Here is a 13808-nt window from a genome sequence, read left to right on the forward strand (position 1 = left end):
TTCTATCTATTGTATGACTAATGTGATAAGAACATATTAAATGTATTATAAAGACTTGGCTAATTACATCTGTGGTATTTATTTATGTGAAATTTTTGCCTTCCATCCATTTACAAGGGAAAATTATTTGTTAATCATCATATTTTTACATCATTCTAGGGTCTGTCATGTACAACGTAAGTGACGGAAATGGATGGTGCTTCATTGCTCGTTGTGAATCAGGGTGCAATGTTGACAAGAAATCAGAGCCATGCTTCCTGACAACTACTACAACTGTTTCTACACCAAGTTCAACAATCTCTACAATCACCACCTCAAACCCTACCCCAACCACCCCTACAGTTCCTAAAGACTGCCTATACCTTGATCCACCAAGAAAGGTAATTTAGAATTAATTTAATAATCCCAACATAAATGTATCCTATGTTTTATGCCAAAATTATATGTTTAGTAATATAAGTAAAATTACACTACAACCTACAACAATGAACAAGAGTCTCATACCACTGCATATGGCTGTATCCTTTTAGGCCACTCAGTTATGCTTTATATTTTCAAAGTATATGGTTAATATGCAGACAAATAAATTTGACACAGTTCTTTAATATGCTGAAATATACAAATATCAGGTAATGAAATAATCAACATAGAATAAAATTATACTCCAAATATGCACCTAAAACCATATTCTTCATTTAAATGATTTGCACAAAAAGTAATCAAAAGAGTCATAAATTTGTAAATACTATTAATCTATTGTATGTGTTTAAATTCTTTATCTTTATCTTCTTCGTACTATTTTCAATAATAGAATGGAGAAAGTTGGACGGACAAGTGTTTTGAAAAAACTTGCAAAGATGGATCTGTTATCTCCAAACCTGTGCGATGTGCCAACTCAGATGTTCCAGAGCCATTGTGTGAAAATGGTTTCCCTCCCATTAAGGTCTATGATGAGACCGGATGTTGTTTTAAGTATGAATGTCAATGTGAGTTTAACCTATTTTTAGTCTTTCCTTACTTTTTTTTACACTTCATTGAGCATAAAATAAGTACTGTAACATCTCCTTCTTAAATTTTAAGTTTATATGATACTTTTTATTCAATTGTACTGTATGTACCACTTTAATCTGAAGTGAACTCTTGTTTTTTTAAAATTGCAGGCAAATGTAACGGTTGGGGAGATCCACATTATGTCACTTTTGATGGAAAATATTATGCTTTCCAAGGAAACTGCACATATGTTTTAGTCCAGGAAATCATCAAGAAGTACAATTTCTCTGTCCACATCAAGAACTATATGTGTGACATCCAACATGGATTGTCTTGTCCTGACTATTTGATTGTGTACTATAAATCATATACAATCGAACTGAGACAGACAAGAAACCCAACTGTAAATACAGTGAGTGACCATTTAAATCTTAACAAATAGAAACAGGTTACATGTACAGCAAGTATAAAAACCTTTGAAGATATCAGGAGACTAGGCGATGTTCCTGAATGCTGAATGAATATATTTGAAATATATTAGCGTCATCCAAAATATGAGGAAATTTCCTGTCAAATGTAATCACATTTTAATGACCCACCATTTTACTTGCTTGCACTCCGAAGCTTTTAAATGTCTAGTGTAACAGAAATATCCAGTTAACACTGGCTTTGTGTTCAAAAACAATTACTCACAAAAAAATATCAAGAAAAACAATGCGTAAAGAATTTAAATGATATTGACTTAGTCGAATGCTGGACTATTTTTTTTTATTCAAGATAGCATTAAACGGTTGGGCCTTTTCAATCCGCTGTTGTATTTCTCAATCTGAAAAGTATTTATTTATCATAATTTTGGTGTTCTTTAGAAACATATTTTCCCTAAAGCTTTATGAATATGATTTTTAAATGACTTTTTGGACAGAATTGTAGACAAAGCCTATAATAATGACCTAAAATGTTTTCTTTGTGTTAGGTAATTGTCAACAATAAGAAAGTGACCCCAGTTTACAATACTGCAGACTTCACCATAACCACAGCTGGTATTTCAATGACTCTAGATATTCCTGCTATTCAAGCTCAGGTTACCTTCAAAGGCATGAACTTTTTAGTCAACCTTCCATTTTCTCTATTCCATAATAACACAGAAGGACAGTGTGGTAAGTGAAACTACATCTCTGCAACATAATTTCTGTCAGTCCGCTGTAGTGTATTCTAAGTCAGAATGGTAATCTCTTCGCGTGATTTAGTCCTGTTACAATTTTTAAGAGACATCGTTACATCTTTACTTTGTTTCTCAAAGGTAAATGTGACAACAACAGATCAAATGACTGCATACTCCCTAATGGAAAAGTAGCCAAGTCATGTGAGGAAATGGCTCCTAATTGGCAAGTGAATAACACAGTTTGCCCCATACCTACCCCAACTACCACAACAATTCCTACCACAACAAAAAAATCTGAAACGACTACAACCAAGCCTCCATGTCAACCAGCCATCTGCAAAATCATCTTCAGCAAGTAAGTTACATTCAGTTACAGTATCTATACAGCATTGTCCAAAAAATGCATTTAGCATTTATGATATGATCTATATCATAATATCATACATATCACTTATGACTTAAGATTTTATTCCAAATGATGTGTGTTCAATTAGGTCATAGAATTATTATTTTAATATCACCAATTAGTGATCGTCATATTAGCATAGTGAACTTTTGGACCATACTCTGTAGTACAAATTGTAACAATATAATATGTTATGTTTCGTGATTATTCATGATTTGTAGCGTGTAGTTTTGTAGGTTTTAATTTGTCTTCATTTACAGAGCATTTGAAGAGTGCCACAAAGTTATTGACCCAGAGAACTTCTACAAGGCATGCTTATATGATGTGTGCAATATGAATAATGCCACTGGTTGCTTCAGCCTGGAGGGTTATGCTCAAATGTGTGCTGAGGAATTGATATGTGTGGACTGGAGGGGCTTAACTAAAGGACAATGCGGTAAGAAATACAAAGAAAGAAGGTTAAAACTGACTTCCACGTTGGTACTGATTGTTTTTATTTCTTCTCGATAGCACACAAGTGTCCCGACAATAAAGTTTACTTGCCATGTGGGCCGAAGGTGGAAAAAACCTGCAATTCAGGGTAGATAACTCATTACGATATTTAAATAATCACAGAGAATTATCTCAGCTAAAATGTCAGTCATAACTGTATAATATTTTTGTTTTTCCTTTTCTGGAACTTTTCCAGGTACAATGAAAAGTTTATAAATTGTGAGTCACATGTGTGTCGTGATCATTTCCAAGAAGGATGTCACTGCCCTAACGGCACCACCCTCTTTGACACTACTTCAGATGTATGCACAGACTTCTGTGGTAGGCAAATTAAATGCATTGTTTATCTCTCTCTCTCTCTCTCTCACACCACATTTATTTATTTATTTATTTATTTATTTATTTATTTATAATTCTGTGTCTTCTGTGTCTTAGGTTGTACAGGTTCTGATGGGAAGCCCAAGAATGTGAGCCACTTACAAAATTTACTTTTTTAAGTTTTTGCCCACTACTCCTCAGACACTAGGGGTTCCTTGCCATCTACAATTAAATCTGGTTTTTATATGTACTGAAATTGTGTTGTGGAAAATTTGGGCTGGTAAATGTCAGCAAATGTTGTGTGTGTGGAGTTTGCATGTTCTCCCCGTGCCTCGGGGGTTTCCTCCCCCGGTCCAAAGACATGCATGGTAGGTTAATTGGCATCTCTGGAAAAATTGTTCGTAGTGTGTGATTGTGTGAGTGAATGAGAGTGTGTGTGTGCCCTGCGATGGGTTGGCACTCCGTCCAAGGTGTATCCTTGATGCCCGATGACACCTGAGATAGGCACAAGCTCCCCGTGACCCGAGAAGTTCGGATAAGCGGTAGAAAATGAGTGAGAGTTAGTGAGAGTAAAACTGTAGTATAAAAGCAACACTGTAGTTTTATTTATCTGAAATCCTATTAGACTGAACATCGGCCTTAGACAGAGCGCCATAGGTAATCGTAGCCATGCTAACATTCAGTAGACCCACAATCTTGCTTGTGCTGAGTTGCTTTATTAGAATAGGATACTAGATAAACGTGACTATGTAAGATATTTGTACTTTGCTATGATGTAATAGTTTTGCACTGTTCACACACTGCCAATCAGAAATAAAGCAAGTAAATAATTTCAGAAATACAAGTATAATTTTGTATCCTCACCTCTTTCTACAGCCAGGGGATAAATGGCGCTCAGAATGTAACGAATGTACATGCAGTAAAAATTCCATGGGTCCATTGTGTGAACCAGTTAAGTGTCCAAACCCAGAGCCCAGCTGTACAAAAGCAGGCTATGAGCTTCAGACTCAGGACTGCTGTCCGAAGTGTGGTGAGTAAACACTACACCTTTTCAGTATTATTTTAACCATTATTTTTCACCAGCATTTATTAGCATAATGTCTATGCTTGGTATGCTAATGTTTTATGCTTTTGAATTAAATTTGGAGGAACTGACAAAGTAATTTGCTTCATACCAAAGCTCTGTAGAATTGTTGTATCCAGTCAGAACAGTACAGCTTTCACACTAACTATTTTAATGCTGGAATATTCCCATAAACTGATCATACTTTCTCTCTCTCTCTCTCTCTCTCTCTCTCTAACTTTCTCAGTGTGCAACCCTAGCTTGTGCTGGCCTATGAACATAAAAAAATGCCCGGTCGGATTTGAGCTAGTACAAAACAGCACAGATAGTGACTGTTGCATGACATTCTACTGTAGTAAGTTTCAATATTACAACCTTGATGAACTAAAATTAATTATTTATCCACCCAAAAATGCTCTAGCATTGAGCCTATAATAACCTTCCTGATTTTTCCCATCAGAACCAAAGAATGTGTGTGTCTTCGGGGAAAATGTGTATTTGGTGAGATTTATTATTTTCACTTTGCTTACCGATATAGTGGTGTGCTATTTAATGTAATGCTATTTAATGCATTAAATTTAATGCTATGTCTGGTTTATACAGTATCATTAGCCATGCTTTATTTTGGGAATCTTTACTAGCAGAGAAGTAATTCATGTTCTCAGTCAAATATAATCAGAAGACGAAGATAAATGTAAAAAGAAAGTATATAATGTGGACGTAATGTTGACTAAGTTTCTACTTCACAGCCTGGTGATAAAATTCCAACAGAATCCTGTGAAAACTGTGTTTGTGGTTCAACCGTGAACTCCAGCAGTAATCTTCTTAATGCAGAATGTATTCAGATGCAATGCAACACACCCTGCCCTATGGTAATGCCCTTAATTCGCAATCTAAAGTACATTACATAATCAAGACCTAACAAAAACTCACTAGAACTTCAAGAACCATGTTTCAGTGGTTTACCTGAAACATACATTTATGCTAATAAACCTGCAACAGTTGATTAAATGTTCACTTATTCTTTATAATTCATATTTTTATTGATTTGTAGTTCATTGATATTGATAACATTCTAGGTATTCTAGACCATGGATCGAGTATAATTAATTAAGCTATTACATGAACATTGGTACATTTTAAGATGTTTGGTTAGTCCTGTCAAGAATGGTAGAAATATCTATTCACTATTTTAGTAAATAATCAACATATTTATATCAACCTGAGAATAGTCCTTCATGCAACCAATAAGTACTTGATGGTTTAAAGGTTATTATTAATGTTTTACAGGGCTTTTCCTATAAAGATGTACCTGGGCAGTGCTGTGGAAAATGTGTACAAATACAGTGTGTGTACGAAGACGCAGATCAGTCCCATAACATAACCACAGCTGAGGTAAAGGGAATAGGCTGTGATTAGTATTTAAAATTTCGTACTCACAAATTAACGTCAATTATTTATTTTTGGTTCTGGACTGGTTCGTTCTCATTGGTGTCCCATTCTCTATGACTTTTTTCCATTAGGTTGGACAGAGCTGGACTCATCCAAATTACCCATGTGTGACTTTCAATTGCACTAAAGTCAACAATGCGTTTGTCGTGGTGAAGATGCGCCCTTCATGTCCTGAGTATAATCCAGAAGACTGCATTCCTGTATGTTTATGGCTATCCTTACCCTTATACCGTGTACAGATGCTTACTTCTGCTTAATGCATTTTGAGGAATAACCATTAGTACTTTTTTTTTTACTTATTTAGGGCACAGAGAAAATCACATCAGATGGATGTTGTAAAACATGTAAGATGATAAACAACCTTTCTTTATACGTTTATACTGAAATACAATAATACTATAATATAATACCATATTTACAACTTTATCTAAACCTTTGTCTTTTTTTCTTATATATACACACTGTATCTTAATATGCATGTATGCATATTTGATTACCCTTTATTTAATGAGTAAAGTAATTCTCTGTATTTGACATTCAGGCGAGCAGCATAAGTGCAATATGGAAAAGAACAGCACCTACTTGAAGATTGACGACTGTATATCTGTCAGTCCTGTGGAGATAGCCTCCTGCTCTGGATCCTGTGACACCAATTCCATGTGGGTTTGCTCACTGATAAACACACATACATACACACAGACAGGCATACACACACACACACACACAATATGGAGTTATAGTAAAAGGACTTTGTTTGCCTTGCAACTCCAGAGTTGGGGGTTCAAGTCTAAATGTTCTGCAGATTTTTCCAGGTTTCTTCTGAGTACACTTTTTTACTCATCTAGTTAGGGATCTCAACATTTCTCAACAATTCTCTAAACTCTCAGCCTACACTCGCATACAATGCGTGCTCGTTCCATCAGATGGATGGTCTAAACGTGTAAGATGATTAATCTTCATTACACAGTGGGTGTGTTTGATTGTACCTTGTCCCCAACCCTGCGTCTCTAGTGCCTTAGGATACATTTACAGTTACAGCATTTGGCAGACTCACTTGTCCAGAGTAACTTAGATGTTATTTTATCTTATATTTTAACTCACTTTTTATGCAATGGAGCATTTGAGGGTTAAGGGCCTTGCTCAGGGGCCCAGCAGTGGCAGTTTAGTGGACCTGGGATTTAAACTCACAACCTTTCTGTGAGTAGTCCTACACATTAACACCTCTAAGCTAGAACTGGGATAGGCTCCAGACTCCCTGTGACCCTGTGTAGGATACAGAAATAGGTAAATAGATAGGAGATAAATCAAGAGTGTGGACTTCACATTTACTGTATAACAGGAAGTAAAGAATGATGTAGTTCCCTCAAACATATATAGACACGTACACAAAAACACTTTTTCAGAAATATTTTTTTAACAGCTCATTCTCCCTTTCTGGTGCAGATATTCGATGGCAGCGAACACCATGATGCACCACTGCAGCTGCTGTAAAGAGCTTCGAACCAGCAGCAAGGAAGTGAAGCTACGCTGTGCAGACAATACCCTGAAACCATACACTTACACTTACGTTGAAGAGTGTGGCTGCCATATCACAGAGTGCACAGACTAAAGAGAAACGCTGATTTATTCAATTTAACTAAATGATTAAACATGAGCCTACTCTAAGGCAGAGATTTATCTATGTGCGTATATTAATTCAACTGAACTCACACTATCGTTACTGCTTACAGATTTTAAATAAAGCATGAACAATCGAATATCAAATACTAATATACTATATGAGATTAGACTCCTGTGTTTTGTCTCCCAGTTACACATAAAACAATGCATATAAACACTTTACTTTCCTCCAAGCATTGTTTTTCTCTTGGTGTTGATATTCTTTATATTCTTTCCTAATTAAATAAAATTGCATTTAAAAAAAAAGTGCTGATTTGTCTATTAATTATGAAAGTTTTGATATTTACATGTATTACAAAATGTACACAATTGACATTATTGGTTTAGACCTTTTTTTTTTTTTTTAAAAAAAATAGCAATCTCTTTGCTAAGTCGATATTAGGTTTGCAATGCAATCTCTTTAAATACAAATCACAAAAAAAATTCATTCTAACTAGCTGGTTTAGCTACATCTGTTTTAGTTTTGCACATTTTCAAGGTTTCTTAAATTGGATTTAAGCAGTTCATAGCATATTGACAGTAGTGATGGTTGTTAAATGCTTCATTCTGATTGGTCAGAAGGTGTTGATTCATTTCCTATAATAGCAGCTGTAATTCAAATCACACTGCTTCACACGTACACGTGGACAAAATTGTTGGTACCCTTCGGTCAATGAAAGAAAAACCTCACAAATGGTCACAGAAAAAACTTTAATCTGACAAAAGTAAAATAATAAATAAAAATTCTATGAAATGTTAGCCAATGAAAAAGTCAGACATTGCTTTTCAACCAACGGAATTATTTAAAAACTCATGGAACAGGCCTAGACAAATGACGGTACCCCTAACTTAATATTTTGTTGCACAACCTTTTGAGGCAATCACTGCAATCAGACGATTCCTGAAACTGTCAGTGAGACTTCTGCACCTCTCAGCAGGTATTTTGGCCCACTCCTCATGAGCAAACTGCTCCAGTTGTTTCCGGTTTGAAGGGTGTCTTTTCCAGACGGCATGTTTCAGCCCCTTCCAAAGATGCTCAATAGGATTGAGGTCAGGGCTCATAGAAGGCCACTTTAGAATAGTCCAATGTTTTTCTCTTAGCCATTCTTGGGTGTTTTTAGCTGTGCTTTGGTTCATTGTCCTGTTGCAAGACCCATGACCTGCGACTGAGACCAAGCTTTCTGACACTGGCCAGCACATTTCTCACTAGAATCCCTTGATAGTCTTCACTTTTAGTCTTTAGTCTTCATTGTACCCTGCACAGGTTCAAGACACCCTGTGCCAGATGCAGCAAAGCAGCCCCAGAACATAACAGAGCCTCCGCCACATTTCACAGTAGGGACAGTGTTCTTTTCTTGATATGCTTCATTTTTCCGTCTGTGAACATAGAGCTGATGTGCCTTGGCAAAAAGTTCCATTTTTGTCTCATCTGAATATAGGACATTCTCTCAGATTCTTTGTGGCTTGTCAACATGTAGTTTGACATATTCCAGTCTAGCTTTTTTATGATTTGTGTCCTCCTTGGTTGTCTCTCATGTAGTCCACTTTGGCTCAAACGACGACGGATGGTGAGATCTGACACTGATGTTCCTTGAGCACGAAGTTCACCTTGGATCTCTTTAGAAGTCTTTCTTTGCTTTTTTTTAATCATTCAAATTATTCATCTCTTTGATTTGTCATCAATTTGCCTCCTGCGGCCACGTCCAGGGAGGTTGGCTACAGTCCCATGGATCTTAAATATCTGAATAATATGTGCAACTGTAGTCACAGGAACATCTAGCTGCTTGGAGATGGTCTTATAGCCTTTACCTTTATCATGCTTGTCTATAACTTTCTTTCTAATCTCCTGAGACAACTCTTTCCTTCGCTTCCTCTGGTCCATGTTGAGTGTGGTACACACCATGTCACCAGACAACACAGTGACTACCTAGAGCCCTATATATAGGCCCACTGACTGATTACAAGACACCTGTGTAGACACCTGTGGTGCTAATTAGTGGACACACCTTGAATTAACATGTCCCTTTGGTCACATTATTTTCAGTCTTTTCTAGGGGTACCATCATTTTTGTCTAGGCCGGTTCCATGAGTTTATTTTTTTTAAATAATTCCGTTGAAGCATTGTTGAAAAGCAATGTCTGACTTTCATTGGTTAACATTCATAGAATTTTTTTTTTATTATTACTTTTGTCAGATTAAAGTTTTTTTCTGTGACCATTGTGAGTTTTTCTTTCATTGACCGAAGGGTACCAACAATTTTGTCCACGTGTGTACATGTCTTTTGCCTAGATGTATGTAAACTTTTGGCCTCGGTTGTTTATGCTTGTGGAATATCTGGTACTTTGGCAGGTGACATGTTCATATGTGTTGAACTAGTGCATGCAAGTAATTCATCAACAATTTACAGCTGTGTAAAACAGACAGACAGACAGACAGACAGTATTGATAGATAGTATTTATCAGTGTTTAAGTTGTGGCCTAATGGTTAGAGAGTCTGACTCCTAACCCTAAGGTTGTTGGTTCAAGTCTCGGGCCAACCACGACTGAGGTGCCCTTGAGCAAGGCACCGAATCCCCGGGTGCCGCAACACCGCTCCGTGTGTGTGTGTTTACTGCTGTGTGTGTGCACTTTGGATGATTTAAATGCAGAGAACCAATTCTGAGTATGGGTCACCATACTTAGCTGTATGTCACGTCATATCTTTATCATACCTTTTATTTAAATAGATAGGTAGATCTATCTAAATAAAATCATTTTACTATAGATAGACAGATGGATAAATAGATTTCTAAATATTTATTTATTTGTTTGTTTAATTATGTATGTATTTTTTTTGATTTTTTTATTCAGAAGACTGCCAGACGCGAGAGACGGATTATTTTGAAGAGGGGACTTTAATTTTGAAGTGTTTTCTGACTTCACCGCTGTGTCTGACTTCACCTGCCGCAATGTCTCGGAGATGTAGAAAAGTTGTGGGGTTCAGGGTTCTGACCCTTTAAACGTCGGTGTTCGCGGTGAATAACGGTGTAAATAGTGCGGTTTAAGTTGCGGTTACTTCAGTACTTACAGTATAAACATCGAGCTAACAGCTGTATTAACGGTGGAGTCACAGGTAAGTGTATGTTGTGTCACCGGCACACACACACACACACACACACACATTACACACACTCTCACACACACATTACACACACTCTCACACATTACACACTCACACACACACACACACACTCACTCTCACACGCGCACACACTCACTCTCACGCACACACACACACACACGCACACACACACACACCCCGCTAGCCAGCTAACTTCACTCCAGGGCTCCAGCTACATGTCAGGGTTCTAAATCAGTCTAAATCTGCTGGTTGTTTTAGTAATAAAGTTACCAGTTATAAAACTAGCACATGATTCTTTATGGTTTGGTCGTTTGAATCTAATTCTGATTAAATCCTGCTCGAGTTTGCTAGCTACGTAACTAGCTTAGTATCAGCTATCATTTCCTGTCAGGTTCATCTGTGTAGTGTGTGTGTGTGTGTGTATGTATGTGAGTGTGTGTGTGTGTGTGTGTGTGTGTGTGTTCTGCTTAAGAGATCATATATTTCAGTAGGAACCGATTCTTTTTCTTTTTGAGACGTTTGTGTATTTTAGCTAGATAGATTTCAGTGTACAATTGATTCTGTACAAAAAAGGTTGCCAAGTCTTTGCATAGTTCCCGAATTTAATTACATAACAAAAGACAGACACACACACGTGTCATAATAATCACACACAGACATACACACACGTGTCATAATAATCATACATACGCACACACACACACATACACACACACGTGTCATAATAATCACAGACACACACGTGTCTTAATAAGTTAGGGACACACGTCATAATAATCACACAAAGACACACATACACGTGTAATAAAAATCATACATACGCACACACACGTGTCATAATAAGCACACACACGTGTCATATAATCACACACACACACACGTGTCATAATAATCACAGACACACACACGTGTCATAATAATCACACACGTATCATAATAATCACACACGCACACACACGTCATAAAAAGGTCCCCTTGCAAAGGCTTTACAAAATATCTCAAATTTTAAAAAAAAGATATTTTCCTTTGTTTTCGTATCTTTGCACAAGTTTCAAGGCATTGAAGAGATTCATTTTCAGTGGTTTGCTTTAAAACAAGAAGAGGAAATATAAAACAGACTTATACGTAATAATACGTAATAACTGTGAATCTGGCAACCCTCACACTTTCTCGTACAGCTCACACTTTCTCTCTCTCTCTCTCTCTGATTCTCTCTCTCTGATTCTCTCTCTCTCTGATTCTCTCTCTCTGATTCTCTCTCTCTCTCTCTCTCTCTCTCTCTCTCTGATTCTCTCTGATTCTCTCTGATTCTCTCTCTCTCTCTCTCTGATTCTCTCTCTCTGATTCTCTCTCTCTCTGATTCTCTCTCTCTGATTCTCTCTCTCTCTCTCTCTCTCTCTCTCTCTCTCTCTGATTCTCTCTGATTCTCTCTGATTCTCTCTCTCTCTCTCTCTGATTCTCTCTCTCTGATTCTCTCTCTCTCTCTCTCTCTCTCTCTCTGATTCTCTCTCTCTCTCTCTCTCTCTTTCTCTCTCTCTCTCTCTGATTCTGTCTCTCACTTTCTCTCTCTCTGTCTCTGTCTCTCTGATTCTCTCTCTCTCGCTCTCTCTCTGATTCTGTCTCTCACTTTCTCTCTCTCTGTCTCTGTCTCTCTTTCTCTGATTCTCTCTCTCTCTCTCTCTCTGATTCTGTCTCTCACTTTCTCTCTCTCTCTGTCTCTCTCTCTCTCTCTCTCTCTCTCTCTCTCTGATTCTCTCTCTCTCTGATTCTGTCTCTCACTTTCTCTCTCTCTGTCTCTGTCTCTCTCTCTGATTCTCTCTCTCGCTCTCTCTCTGATTCTGTCTCTCACTTTCTCTCTCTCTCTGTCTCTCTCTCTCTCTGATTCTCTCTCTCTCTCTCTCTCTCTCTCTCTCTCTCTCTCTCTCTCACTCTGATTCTCTCTCTGATTCTCTCTCTCTCGCTCTCTCTCTGATTCTGTCTCTCACTTTCTCTCTCTCTGTCTCTGTCTCTCTCTCTCTGATTCTCTCGCTCTCTCTCTGATTCTGTCTCTCACTTTCTCTCTCTCTGTCTCTCTCTCTGTCTCTCTCTCTGTCTCTGTCTCTCTCTCTCTCTCTCTCTCTCTCTCTCTCTCTCTCTCTCTCTCTCTCTCTCTCTCTGATTCTGTCTCTCACTTTCTCTCTCTCTGTCTCTCTCTCTCTCTCTCTCTCTCTCTCTCTCTCTCTCTCTCTCTCTGATTCTGTCTCTCACTTTCTCTCTCTCTGTCTCTCTCTCTGTCTCTGTCTCTCTCTCTCTGATTCTCTCGCTCTCTCTCTGATTCTGTCTCTCACTTTCTCTCTCTCTGTCTCTCTCTCTGTCTCTGTCTCTCTCTCTCTCTCTCTCTCTCTCTCTCTCTCTCTCTCTCTCTCTCTGATTCTGTCTCTCACTTTCTCTCTCTCTGTCTCTCTCTCTCTCTCTCTCTCTCTCTCTCTCTCTCTCTCTGATTCTGTCTCTCACTTTCTCTCTCTCTGTCTCTCTCTCTGTCTCTGTCTCTCTCTCTCTCTGATTCTCTCTTGCTCTCTCTCTGATTCTGTCTCTCACTTTCTCTCACTCTCTGTCTCTCTCTCTGTCTCTGTCTCTCTCTCTGTCTCTCTCTCTCTCTGTCTCTGATTCTCTCTCTCTGTCTCTGTCTCTCTCTCTGTCTCTCTCTCTCTCTCTCTGTCTCTCTCTGTCTCTGATTCTCTCTCTCTGATTCTGTCTCTCTGTCTCACTCACTCTCTCGTAATATTTTCCTGTAATTAGTATAAAATGTTAATAGAACACTGATTAACTTATTTATTTATCTGAATGCAGTCATGACAGCCCTGTCGGAGGAGGTGCTGCTGGTGGTGAAGAAGGTCCGGCAGAGAAAGCAGGATGGTACGCTTTACCTAATGACCGAGCGCATAGCCTGGGGCCCAGAAGGAAAAGATCGCTTCACCGTCAGTCACCCGTACGCCGACATCCGCTGTGAGTGATGCTTAAAGCGGCTCAAGGTCTACCGCTGAACCTTTCTTCAGATGCATTTCATGCAATGTTTTAAATTCCCTTTTTTTTAAAAAAAAAAAAAAAAAAAAAACACACAGGTCAGAAAATCAGTCCAGATGGCAAAGCAAAGATCCAGCTTCAG

General features: G+C 38.0%; 2 protein-coding genes across 2 annotated transcripts in view; both read left to right on the forward strand.

The window, feature by feature from the left end:
- Positions 1–7803, forward strand: part of LOC132856924 (mucin-5AC) — a 33134-nt gene extending 25331 nt beyond the window's left edge. The window contains exons 31-48 of the mRNA XM_060886800.1: positions 160–380; positions 812–986; positions 1161–1402; positions 1964–2147; positions 2291–2507; positions 2819–2994; positions 3069–3138; positions 3247–3371; positions 3486–3517; positions 4245–4398; positions 4679–4786; positions 4892–4932; positions 5181–5303; positions 5722–5826; positions 5955–6083; positions 6188–6227; positions 6425–6542; positions 7327–7803. Of these exons, the coding sequence (XP_060742783.1) occupies positions 160–380; positions 812–986; positions 1161–1402; positions 1964–2147; positions 2291–2507; positions 2819–2994; positions 3069–3138; positions 3247–3371; positions 3486–3517; positions 4245–4398; positions 4679–4786; positions 4892–4932; positions 5181–5303; positions 5722–5826; positions 5955–6083; positions 6188–6227; positions 6425–6542; positions 7327–7492 (2426 nt within the window). The 3' untranslated portion in view covers positions 7493–7803. The remainder of the gene's footprint in view (positions 1–159; positions 381–811; positions 987–1160; positions 1403–1963; positions 2148–2290; positions 2508–2818; positions 2995–3068; positions 3139–3246; positions 3372–3485; positions 3518–4244; positions 4399–4678; positions 4787–4891; positions 4933–5180; positions 5304–5721; positions 5827–5954; positions 6084–6187; positions 6228–6424; positions 6543–7326) is intronic.
- A 2600-nt stretch (positions 7804–10403) lies between these two features.
- gtf2h1 (general transcription factor IIH, polypeptide 1) overlaps positions 10404–13808 on the forward strand; it is a 14554-nt gene continuing 11149 nt past the window's right edge. The window contains exons 1-3 of the mRNA XM_060887083.1: positions 10404–10654; positions 13493–13648; positions 13765–13808. The exon at positions 13765–13808 is cut by the window's right edge and continues 149 nt beyond it. Of these exons, the coding sequence (XP_060743066.1) occupies positions 13495–13648; positions 13765–13808 (198 nt within the window). The 5' untranslated portion in view covers positions 10404–10654; positions 13493–13494. The remainder of the gene's footprint in view (positions 10655–13492; positions 13649–13764) is intronic.

The sequence above is a fragment of the Tachysurus vachellii genome, chromosome 14 (assembly GCF_030014155.1).
Source record: "Tachysurus vachellii isolate PV-2020 chromosome 14, HZAU_Pvac_v1, whole genome shotgun sequence".
Lineage (NCBI taxonomy): Eukaryota > Metazoa > Chordata > Actinopteri > Siluriformes > Bagridae > Tachysurus > Tachysurus vachellii.